This window comes from Otolemur garnettii, unplaced genomic scaffold (assembly GCF_000181295.1).
Source record: "Otolemur garnettii isolate 467f Iridium unplaced genomic scaffold, OtoGar3 scaffold00242, whole genome shotgun sequence".
In the NCBI taxonomy this organism is placed as follows: domain Eukaryota; kingdom Metazoa; phylum Chordata; class Mammalia; order Primates; family Galagidae; genus Otolemur; species Otolemur garnettii.
The window spans coordinates 1,392,210-1,404,911 of record NW_003852637.1 but is presented as its reverse complement, the minus strand read 5'-3'; the positions used below and the strand labels follow the sequence as shown (position 1 = coordinate 1,404,911).

At 32.8% G+C, this 12,702-nt stretch overlaps 2 protein-coding genes across 3 annotated transcripts in view; one reads left to right on the top strand and one right to left on the bottom strand.

Annotated features, from left to right (window-relative positions):
- IMMP2L (inner mitochondrial membrane peptidase subunit 2) overlaps positions 1-12,702 on the top strand; it is an 898,438-nt gene that overhangs the window by 430,197 nt on the left and 455,539 nt on the right. The gene's annotated exons all lie outside the window — the stretch shown is intronic.
- Positions 6,955-12,702, bottom strand: part of LRRN3 (leucine rich repeat neuronal 3) — a 34,157-nt gene continuing 28,409 nt past the window's right edge. The window contains exon 2 of the mRNA XM_003802242.3: positions 6,955-9,961. Coding sequence (XP_003802290.1) covers positions 7,477-9,603 — 2,127 coding nt within the window. The 5' untranslated portion in view covers positions 9,604-9,961 and the 3' untranslated portion in view covers positions 6,955-7,476. The remainder of the gene's footprint in view (positions 9,962-12,702) is intronic.

Sequence of the window (12,702 nt, the reverse complement as noted above, 5' to 3'; positions counted from 1 at the left end):
AAAAAAAAAAAAAAAGGTGAGGGCATACCACTTGGGATGAAGCATGGGCCAGTATAGCAACTTTTAAATATTTGTAAGCAAAATTTAGTACTCATTGAATATTGAAGAACTTCTTTACACATAAAGTTATTTCTCCATGTCAATTTAATTTCATAGAGTTTCATTTATCTATGAAAGTATTTTTTTTTCAAGAACTACTTTGTGTCTTCTACTGGGAAGTATAGATGGCCACCTTTATGTGGTTTTAGTCAAATTGATAATTTTGATGGTGTCACGTTTTTAATTAATGTCTTTTGCTATCTCATTTATCAGTGCACAATCCAAACCATCTACTCTATATTAAATAATTTACTGGAACTACAGTATATATTTCATAAATTACAATTCTTGAGAAACCAAGGTTTGTAATAGATTACAAGTCAGCTAACAAAGGTAAACTCTATCAGAGCACAATGACTTCTGACTTTTGATAAGCTATTGTTAAGGTAGGGTTCTGAGTTTCCAGTGATTGTAGTGTCACTACTCACAGAATGGTATTGTTGGTGGAGTTCAAAGGGAAGGTTTTGTTTTCTCAATCTTACTCTTTATTCAGAATGTACCTTCTAAGGGTGGGATATTATGCATGATAAATGTAATCCAAGAGATAGAAATCAGGTTAAACAGGTAATTGGCCATCTTCTACTTTTCTTTAAATGGGATTGAGAAAGAGAAGAGCATTATAGATTGGGACTATGAAATGTGTACATGGAAGTAATTATAGAAAAAATATCTTAAAAGTATCTAGTCTTGTACCTTTCAGGTAGTTAGTGAATATACTTATTTTAAAATTTTTATTTGTAAGAATAGCCATAACTTTTCCTTTGTTCCTTGTGCTCTTTGCCTTTGGCAAACATGTAGTAACTGAAACTTGACAAATTGGAACCTTTATTGCATTCCTGATGTTAAACTGAGACAAGAATATTATTAATATATTAATGAGGGAATAGTTAGAAGATAAGAGGCACTATTAATGACTCTAGTATACTATTGATGGATAGTTCTTTTCCTAAAAATCACATAGTAGTTATTTTTGTGAGCATAGCATGCTTATAAAGTACATAAAGTATATTTCTCCTAGTCTTGTATCATTTGTTTTTTCTGTTTCTGTGTTACCATTATTGCTATCTTTGGGGAAAAAAATACTGGTCTAAGACTGATAGATAAAATGTGGATGTTAATACTGAACCACAGTGGATTTCATGAAGATCAAGTAAATTGAATTGTAATCATATAGCAAATATATAATCTATGCTATATAAAGGAATATGTTGTATATTTAGAGAGAGAGATGTACTGTCAGTATGTTGGCACATAGTAAGATGCTACTTACTATCTTTTTATCAATCTGGAGTAGATTTCCTAACCCCCTAGCAATTTGATAGTCTGGCATACATTCAAAGTTTAATAAATGTTTTCTTTCATGTCTTCCTTTTCCCTTTATTTATTTTATTTTTTTGAGACAGAGTCTCAAGCTGTTGCCCTGTGTAGAGTGCTGTGATGTCATAGCAACCTCCAACTCTTGGGCTCAAGCAAGCCTCTTACCTCAGTTTTTCTATTTTTAGTACAGGCAAGCTCTTGCTTTTACTCAGGCTGGTCTTCAACTCAAGCCATCCACCTACCTTGGCCTCCCAGCGTTCTAGGATTACAGGTGTGAGCCACCACACCCGGCCTTCCTTTTTCCTTTATCCTAGTTTTTAATCTTGCTACTCAAATCAATATGTATGCATATTTATTCAAATATAATAGGCTGATAATATATTTGTTGATTGCTATGTATTTTATGTTCTCTCAAGCATTGCATTGTTATTTTAGGACTGATGCACACAGAATTCACTGGAAGATAAACCGTATTTCTCTTAGCTTGACAGGGCTATTTTTGATGTAATTCCCCCTTTTTATGGTAGTGTATTAATTCCCACTGATTTGTATGGAGAAGGACATTAGTAGAAAGAAATGTTTTTTTCCTGCTATTTTTATATCCTTTCTTTATCATATCCATAGTTAGAAGGAATTTTTTACACTCCAGGGTTTGAATTGGCTTGTTAGTATCATCATATAATTATAAACATTCATGCATTTTATATGGAAATATTTTTAAAACCCTGATAACATAAATGATTTTATATGAAAATTATATACTGGAATGTTGATTTATTTATTAACTGAGTAGGAAACAATGATGAGAAGCTTTGAATCTTAAAGTTATTTTGGAGACAATGTTTCTTGTTCTTTGCTGAATAGAGGACTCTTCCCTGCAACCGTTATTAAAGGGATGTTTTCTAGCAGTTATCTCACCTTAATCCTAGTTCTGATAATGAATTTCAATTTTTATATAGTACTTTTTTGAGGAACTGTTTTGGTGTGTTTAGCTATATTGCTTTAATAATGGCACCTCTGATGGTTTGAGAGCTATTTCTGTCTTTACCAGTCTTGAGTCAGGTACCACAAATGACAGGAAAGTTATTTTATTACACTCTGATTGTCTCAATGCGAGGATTAGGAAGGTCAATTTATGTCCCAAGCTTACTCCATTATTTGTTCCAGAGGCTGGTAAACATTATAAAGGGATATCGCAATTGGATTTTGAATCAATAACTTCAGACATGGAACTGTATGTTTTAACAAGAAGCTGAATTTTTCTTACAATAGTGGCATAATGCTGTTAGTTTCTTCAAGATATATTATAGTTAGAAAAGATAAATATAAACCCACAAAGTACTGTGAGGTCTCCAAATGTCATTGTAGTTCATTCTTCTAAAAAGCCTACTAAAGTCAACCACAATGTTTTTTTGCTATGCTTTTTTTGTTCTGGGACACTTACCAATAATTTTGAAATCATGTATGGTATCTTGTTCAAATACCTCAGTTTCCTTTTAAGAGAAAGTCTTATTGATGCATCTGTGAGATATAATCCCTTGGAATATACTATATGGCTTGTTGCAAGGATGAACTAAGGTATATGTAAAGTGATCTAGAATGGGTGTATTCAAATCTCTTTAGGCTTGTCCATTTTCAGGAAAATGAAAAGGAATCACATTTTATTCATTCCTAGGTATTGTCTCACCTGGGAACACTGAATGCTTATTACTCAATTCATGCACACTTATATATAATTAAGGAAATCTTTAGGCCAGATTTTAGAAATATTCTATATTTGTTGGAATATTCTTCTTTATAATTTCTATCTTAACAATTTTTCTTAGGATTAGATATATGGTTTATGACTATTAAGTATTAACTCTGAATTTGTCCTTTGTTCTGTATAAAAATAATATCTTTATTTTCTCCTTGTTTCATAGGAGTAAGATAAATCTAGGCTATGGTGCTATGAACAATGAAGTCCTCACTTTTCAAATGAAACACGTAGAGATAGTCACTGCCGTGTTGAAACTAGAGTAAATTCCTTTCTTTTTTTTCAGAACTCCCTGATACTGATAGTAGCATTTTGATTCTAGGCATGGCAGTTTCATTCCAGTACAATGCTGCAGTTCTCCCCAGTAACGACCTAGTTAGCATTACATTAGTCAGGGCAAATGATATAGAAGTAGGGGCTGTAGAACCAGCAGTGAAAATATTACCATCTGAAAGAAAAGATCCCTGCAGTCTCTTCTGTTAAATTTATCCCAAAATGGCAATTTGGGATCCTTGATATAGTAAATGTATCAGTAAACAAAAACATTTACTTATTTGTTATAACTTCTCTTGAGAAATTTGAAAAAAAAAAAAAGATAGGATCAAAGAAAAGTTAACAATAGTCTAATTAGTCTTCTTTATTTTCTGTCTCATAGGAAGTCAACATTAGGTTGAAACCTGAGATATTTCTTATGGTAACAATATAAACTTAGAATTATTTCCTTCTAATTGTGATAGCTAGCTGTGGGGACATTTCATTGAAAGTTTTCTTTTTTATACCATTTTTTAAAACTTTTAGTTGTTTTTATTATTTGCTTTATTGGTTTCTGATATATAACTTCTGATTTTTAATCTAAAAATCCAGTCTATGTAATTTTAAGGTTTTTCTTGATAGATATTAGAAGATCTTATAAGAATGTGGATGGAGTAGTGTCCCTCTTCTGGTAGAATATATAAATGTTTTGTCACTACTAGATTACCTTTTTGAATTTCACTTCTCATTTTCTTGGCTAACCAGTCTCTCTGAGTTTAAACTTAGGAAAACATGACAGTTATTTACGTCTTTATGCCTAGAAATCATTTATGGTGCATAGATATGCCTTCAATTTAACTAGCCTAAGGGTAGTTTCTCTAGATATAGCAAAAAAAATCAAATTCCTGTATCAATGCATTGTGATAAGGAAAACATTTTAGACCAGGGAAAAAAGCTTTTGGTTTGCTAAGTATTATTATGGGAAAATATGGATGAAAGCTGGGACTTTATTAAGTAACATAGTTACCATGTATTTGTGAAAACATTGTTAAAGAAAATAAACCAGAGAGTAATCCAGGAGAATATGTCTCTAGGTGGGGGGTAATTTGTTCACTTCTTTTTCCTGTGACTAATACCCTTGCAATGTAAATTGCTTGAATATAAAAAAGAAATGAATAAACTAAGGAATTATTTCCTTAAACTTATGCTTATTCATATGTAGTTTTGTGTAAAAACTTTTTGTCTAATCATAATTAAAACTTAAACACTGAAATAAGTGTCAAATGGCTGATATATGTACCATAAATCTATTTAATTTCTTTCTAGGCAGAATAGTTAGCATATAACTGACAACATGTTGCTGCTTGCCTTACTGACGATTGGAAGTTTTACTCCACACTGTTTTTATATATCTTGTATTCAGTTGTGTGTGCTTACTTTCCTAAAATTTATATTTTTCTTTTGTACTATAAATTATAAAATATGTAATTTTTCTAAAATCATTTTTGTGAAAGCTATTTTCCTCCATACAAGGTGAGATTAGTTGACATTCATTGAGGTATGAACATGAGCGTTTTATTTGTTATAGGTCAAGTTTTTATTGCAACATTTGCATCCATCTACTATCACAAAATTGTAAGTTATACATTTGGAGTACTGTGACCAGCGCTTAGTTAATTTTATGTGGGCTTTAGGAGGTCACATAGGGAGTATAAAATACTGTTTTCATTAATGAAGCAAATGTATTTTTTTCTCTCACTAGCAATTTGAATTAAAATTTAAGCAAATAAATAGGATCATGATTTGCTTTGAGCATCTATATTTATTTAGCTGTAGCAAAAATACTTTATTTCATTACTTACTGCTAGGTGTCTGAACAGGATATTTCATAAAAAAATTCTAAAGATATAGTAATTTGAAATAGATTCTGAGTTTTACAATATTTTCATGATGGTTCTCTATTCAGATAGGTTTAATAGAAACATGCAAGATACTTGCTCAAGTTCTTGCTGACCTCCACAATGCCTACATCCTTATAGGTCCTATTTCAGCTCCTATATTTTTGACAAATAGCTGAGTTCCAAAAAGCCCTGTCCGTGGTGCTGAAACGTCTCATGATGTATGAGCATGTCTGGCTGATGAATTCTAATGTCAGCCTCTGTGTGATAGTGATTCATCAGGTTGTAAAATTTGTGTTTGGGAAGCACACTGAATTACTAAGTTCCATATTTTGATTGTGTTAAAATTAACACAGTTTGTCTTTTCATTTTAAAGTGTTCATAACAATTACATTACACATTGTCAAAAACGGCCAGAATTTAATTATAAACTGTCAATGATATCACAAAAGAAATGTCTCATATTAAATAAATTTGTATGGCTACAGCACTGGAAATATGTGTGGGCCAGTCGTGTGTTGATCATATACAATGAGCTACTGTAAGAAAAGTTAAACACTTGCTTATCAACAGGGACCATGACAATTAACATGGAAGCCTTGTAGCCTTGTAGGTTTAGGTCATTTGTCTGGAAAAAACTATGGCTTATTACCTTAGCTGTTTTTTTCTTCTTCAGAATGATTTTTTTTTTTTTTTACAAAAATACATTTATCTTTGTAGGACTGTGGAATTTATTTGTAAAAATGACCAAAATCCTCAAAAATCTTATTTTTTCCCAATTGAAATCCTTGTATTTCCCATTTAAGACTTTAAAATAACTAGCAATTTTCTTGTCACGTCCATTCAGTAATTGATAATCTTTTACTCTGTGTTGCCTTATGTAGTCATAGAGGATTACACTTCATTTTTTTCTTTTACTTAAATTAGTTTCAGAATGTCTCCCTTTAAAACTTTTTGTCTTATGGTTTGTTGAACTGTGCAATTATCTGAATTATGTAATTTTTATGTTGAGGTGAACTAAACAGAAGGGAGTATTTTAGAAACCTGATAAAAATCTCCTACCAATGCTGTGTATTTTATAATGAATTTTTAAAATTTTAGTCTTAGAATGAGACATATTTCCTTGCCATGTTTGCAGCATAGAGAATCATAATTTTCTTATTATTTTACTGATCTTCATTAGGTTTTTAAAGTATAGAGATTTGAACGTTACACCTAGATCATAAATCCTACTGGATGGAATATGGTGATGTTTTCCTGTAAGGCAAACACCCTAAACTGAGCCACTACTAATTATTGAAATAAGACTTTAGTTGCTAAGATACTGGATTTGTGTTACCTGTACCTAATAATGAAATCCAACCTAAAAGTTTCTTGTTGAGAAAAGAAAATCATTAGGTGAATACATGATTTTCTACAGGATTTGTTTCCATCAATAATTTAAGGGTTAAATATAGTATTATTATTATTATTACCTTTTACTGTTGATAAAATGCTTTTAAAAACTCATTTTTGCACATTATAAATATGTAGTTCCATAACCTAATACAAGTATCTTAGCATTCAAAATTCCATTATAGAAAAACACTTTTTAAAAACTTTGTAATTTAAATGATACCTGGTCAGATGATATTTCCCAGAAATTATTCTTTATTTAGAAACAAAAACAAGACAAAAGCAATTGATTTTAATCCAAAATGTATTTTTCCTTATAAAAGAGGTCCACATACTCACTGTGTCTACTCTACAGAATTTGACCATTTTGTTACACCACGTGTCAATTCAAGTTTATCTGGTCACTGCAAAAACTCGTGGCTAATATGTGTAATACAACACAGGAGGAGGTATTGCTCAGTTCAACTACTCTTATAGACTTAAAAAAAATACAGAAATGTTTTTGTCCACGTTAACTGTAGTCCAGACGTAAAAGTTCAATGAAAGGTCTAGAAAATGGAGTCATTTTATTTGGTTGCCACAGTGCCCCTCAAAGTCAGTTAATTAAAATGCTGACCTTGTACATATTTCCATTTTTTGGGAGCAGCATTGGTGAAGCTTAAACTTCTTTTTAGAAAGTAATGTTTCTCTGCCTTTTTTTTTTCTTTTAGCACAATCGTAGTCTTGAGTTTTTCTTTGAAGTAGGTTCAGTTGGTTGTTTTAGGACGTATTTGTTGGTACACCTATAACAGTTGCTTTCACTTCCAATGATGTACCTTTTTCTTTGCCTGCTTCCCAGAGGTTTATCAAAGGAGGATAAAGCTCACTGAATGCAAAGCTTGGTTTCTGTAAGTAATTCCTCATATAGCTCTGTCCACCATCACAGTTCATTTCTTGAGAGAGGCATCTGATGAGACATACCACACCGATGATCCCCAGGAGGCCTCCAACACAGGCCATAAGTGCTGTGGTGTTACTCTTCTCATACTTTTTTTGATCAGGATCCAAACCTTTTGTGGTGACATTTATACATTGTTTTCTGTTTGTCTGATAGATGGTGGGAATATCAATACAAATTTTATACTCAGTTGATGGGTTCAGATGAGTAAGATTATAGACCTTGACATCAGATGGTATTCGAGCACTTTGGGCAGCACGAGAGCTTTCAGACTTGACAAATGCTGACCATTTAACACTGGATTTGAGAATTTTAGAACTCGCTTTCCAAGATACCAGAACTGAGTTGGCTTGAATATCTCTTATTTTAATATTCAAAGATCCATTGTTATCCTGGGGAAAAGAGCCATCTACTTTAATCATAACAGACTTCAAGTCAGCACCAACTAGATTAGTTGCTATACAAGTGTATAGACCCCCTTCTTTTTGGGTTATGCCACTTATATCTAGCGTGCCTTCAGAATGGACATAGAACTTTTCTGTCAGAGAATTAGGCAAGAGTTTTTGACCAGAAGGTGTTATCCAATATATTTCGGGCTGAGGTTCTGCTGTAGCTCTACAGTGTAAGGAAATATAACTCCCAGCTTCTATATTTAAATTAGAAGGAAAGCTCTCAGGAGCTATAAGAGGGAGGCAAATTTCCATCATGTCCCTGAAATGTACTTGCCGAACATTCTGGCCTTGAAATTCAGGTGGGTCCATACAAAACAGTGAATCTGGCTCCATAAATCGAATGTTGGTTTTGTTCATGTTAATCCAACGGATGACACAATCACACCTGATGGGGTTACTGTGTATGCTGATTTCCTTGAGGTTTGGTAGAGACTCAATGGTACCATGGTACAGGGCACTGAGGGCATTGCTGTTCAGCATAAGTGACTCAAGCCTGGGGAGTCGGAAAAATGCATTGGGGTGAATGTAAGACAATCTAGGATTGTTAGTAGCTTCTATTTTTCTTAAATCTGGCAAGTTATCCACAGCAAGGCTGTCTATGGAAACAAGCTCAGGCATGTTATTTATTCCCAACTCTTTTAAATGTAGCATATTGCTGAAGTCACCCCTTCGTATCCTATTAATAGGATTTTTATTTAGATCCAAAAATTTGAGATTTATAGCTTTTTGAAGAGCAACATGGGGCACTTTAATAAGCCTATTGTCATAAAAGGAGATACTTTCTAAGTTTTCAAGTCCAACCAAGGCATTATCTGGTATTTCTGTGAGGTTTATACCAGCTATAACCAGGCTTCGAAGATTGATAAGAGGCTTAAAGTTCATGTCTTTGATTTGGATGATTGGATTTTCCCCAATCATCAGAATCTCTAGATTTGGAAGAGCATCAAACCACTTACTGTTGATCATCTGCAATCTATTTGAATTGAGATGAAGTCGAAGAAGATTGTGTAGGCCAATGAAGGCTCCAGGTGAAATTGTCGAAAGCAAGTTGTGATTAATATAGAGTTCTTGTAAGTTGCTCAGTTCAGACAGACATTTTTCAGGCAACTCAGTGAGTTTGTTTTCCTCTAGGTACATAGAAAGGAGCTGGGGCATCTTTTTTACATTAATATTGGTGACTGAAGATAAATTGTTTTGAGATAAATCCAGGCCAGTAAGGTTTACTGGAAAGTCTATGGAGTATTCAATTTTTTCAATATTGTTAGTCTGTAGGAGCAGAATTTGTGTGTCAGCAGGCAATCTGGCTGGAAAATTTAAAAGACCTAAGTCATTACAATCCACTGTAGATGCTTCCATGTAAATGGATCTGGGGGTAAACCAAGGTCTGATTTCACATGTACATAATTGTGGACAATCCACTTTTTTATCTACAGCTTGTACTAGTGTAGTGATAGCTAGGCCAAGTAGCACATGAATTTGGAGTGGCATGTCCTTCATCTTAGCTTTCTTCTTCAGAAATTTAATGGGCCCTTAAGGATTCCACAGTTACTGCTAGTAAGTTCAGTAAGAGCTGATTGATAAGGAAAACACTTGCATTTGTCAAATGATGAATGCCATAGAACCACAAAATTTTTCTTCATGGAAATAAGTGCCAGTGCCACAATTGCATTGTCCAAAAATGTCGTGCATATTGGAGAAAAGAAGGTCACTGTCTCCTTAGTGATGTAATATTGATGTACTTTTTGAAGATGGAGTATGTATGGATGGTCACAGGAGACTGGAAAATTCATTTACTTAGGAGTATAATATTCAAATGTCATGCTTGTTCATTGTTTGCAGAAGTAGCAGCATGTTGCTAAATATAATAAAATATGAAAGAGAAAAGAGAAAAAATAATCAGCACAAAGGAAAAATACCATAATTAATATCCATTAAGTAATTATAATTGTTTCATGTGTCAATAGTATTCCGAAGATTAACAGTTACTTCAAAATGTTTTGATAACTATCTTTCTTATGAAGATAATTGATTATTCTTGCCCCAAACATCAGAGAGGCTGAGAAATTTCATCTTTAAAAGGCTGCAGTTTCATTACATATTTTGATTATATTTCCAGAATTTTTCTGTTATTTCAAATATTAACTTATTTACCCCTTATAATTTTATTACATATTCTCTTTTATAGGGGAAAAAAGAGAAGCACCTTTTCAATGATGATGGATTTTTCCCCTTCTTACAGAGGAAAAATACTAAAGGTTATAAATAAATAATGCTGTTCTGTTACAACCAAATGAGTTAGACTGTGTTTCCTCAGGCTCGCAGGAGACAGCGTTTGGAGACGAAATTATAAAATGATTATTAAGTAACCTAGAAGTAGAGGCATTTAGCTTTGTTTCCCATTTTTCCTCATACTTATTTCCATAGTCTCCTTTGTATAAAGTGACTTGAATTTTGCAGTATTTAGAAGAGATTTAAGTCCAAGTTGCTATAGATATGTCTGTATATTATTATTCTTAACTGAATTCAGATTGTTTGTTTTATATTTTCTTGATAATAACTTATAGTTCATTACTTACTAACTGAAAAAACATCTTTATTATATCAATAAAACAGACACTGAATATTTTTCTTTTAAGTGGATACTGATATCTTTATGATGAAAAAATAAGAAATTCTAAAACATGGCAGAATGGCAAAGCAAGTACCACATGTACTTAATACTAAATTGGAACTAGTTGATCAACATCTATATACACATACAGAAGCAAAGCTCAGTGGAATTCAAGTAGGTGAGAGGGGAGAGGAGGAGATGGGTAAATTCACACCTCATGGGTACATCACATACTTTCTGGGTGAAGGGCACCTATAAAAGCAAACAATGTAAACAAACATGTATGTGCCCATAATGTTCTGAAATAAAAAATAGAGTAAGGGAAATTCCAGAACAAAGTTGAAATTTTGATATATACTATTTTAAAATATCCTACTTCTTTTAGGGATATATATCATTCAGTGGGACTACTGGTGATCTCTGCCCTCCAAGTGTACAAGAGAGCTGGAGAACAGCTAGACCCCTTATTCTGGGGCTTTCTGGTTACCACCAGTTGTGTTCTAGTGACTGATAACTCTGTGAATACTGTTCTTTCATCTCCGCCAATATTGACATTCATAATGACATTGGTGACTGAATATAAGTATAAGGTAAGGTAGATTCTTCAGTAACAGAGACATGGTTAATATATTTGATGACCTAGTCTCTACAGAGAGTCAGAAACATTCTTTTTTAGCATAAAAAAGTTCTTGAAAATTATAAATTATTTATAATTCAAAGCCATGCCTAATATACTGTTTACTCTTTGTGTTAGAGATGTGATTCTACCTAAAACTCAATCATAAGGTTTAGAAAACGTGAATAAAAAAATGTCTTTGCTATTTTTGGTTACTTTATGTGTATGCTGAACTAAAGTTTTAGTTTTTTGTTCAATATTTCAGCTATTACTGAAATCAGTCTTAAGCAGATTCCAAACCCCTTTATGACAGAATCTAAAGTGATTTATTCTATGAAGATGCCTGATAAATCCTTCTTATCCCACTGACCCTCTATAATCCAGAATCCTTATTTTTGTGCGTGTTTATTCTCATTTTCTGCCATTTTCCTGCATGTAACCTTCTCTCTATTGGTAGAGTTATGGGTGCCTTACCCTGTTCACTGCCTAGAATTCCTCTTTCTTTGTTTTATATTAACTTTTACTGTTTTTTCAAACCTCAGTTCAAGCAACTCCCTTCTTGGTAGTCTTTCATGTAACTCCTCCCTCCAGATGTACAAAGCTGCCTCTCCACGCTCCACAGAAGTCCCTTGGCCTGAGTACACAGCACTATCAGAGCATTCACTCCCTTTGTTCCTTAACCAGGCACTAACCTCCTCAAGGGCGTGAAGTTTATCTGATTTCTCATTCCCAATTTCTGGGCATGGGAATTAAAACATAGTAGATGTTGTCAAGGAATGTTTTAAATGCACCAATAAATGAATTTTATTGATAAATAAAATTATACATGCATCTTTTACATATAATTCAAGCAATTAAATCTGTTTAATTTCCTACCTTTACTAATTTTAGCTGCTTTAATTTTTGTAGGTTCATTTACTTACATAGAATGTGTGTTATTTGTGTTACTAAAATCCAAAGATTAAATCTGAGGATAATACAAAGAAACATTAGGAAAAAAAGTAAATCTACTGTTATATGTGTGGCTTATACTTTAATTTTTTCAGTCAACATTTATTGAACATCTTCTATGTTCCAGTTATTGGATTAATAGCTAGAGGTAATAAAGATGGCTTAGATATGCTTACTTCTTTACTTTCAGCCTGGAGGGACAAATGTAAGTAAACAGATTATTACAGTTCCATATGAGAGCTCATACTGGAGCATATAACAGTCCCTCTCCTGAATAAAAGTAAAATAAGAACCCATTACTTCTTTATGTCCTAAATGAAGAAAAAGCATAAGTGCAAAGTAGAAAATACATTTCTGTATGTTTTCATAAATGCCTTAGCTGAGAACAGAGGAACCATAACTTCTGCCAATTAATCAG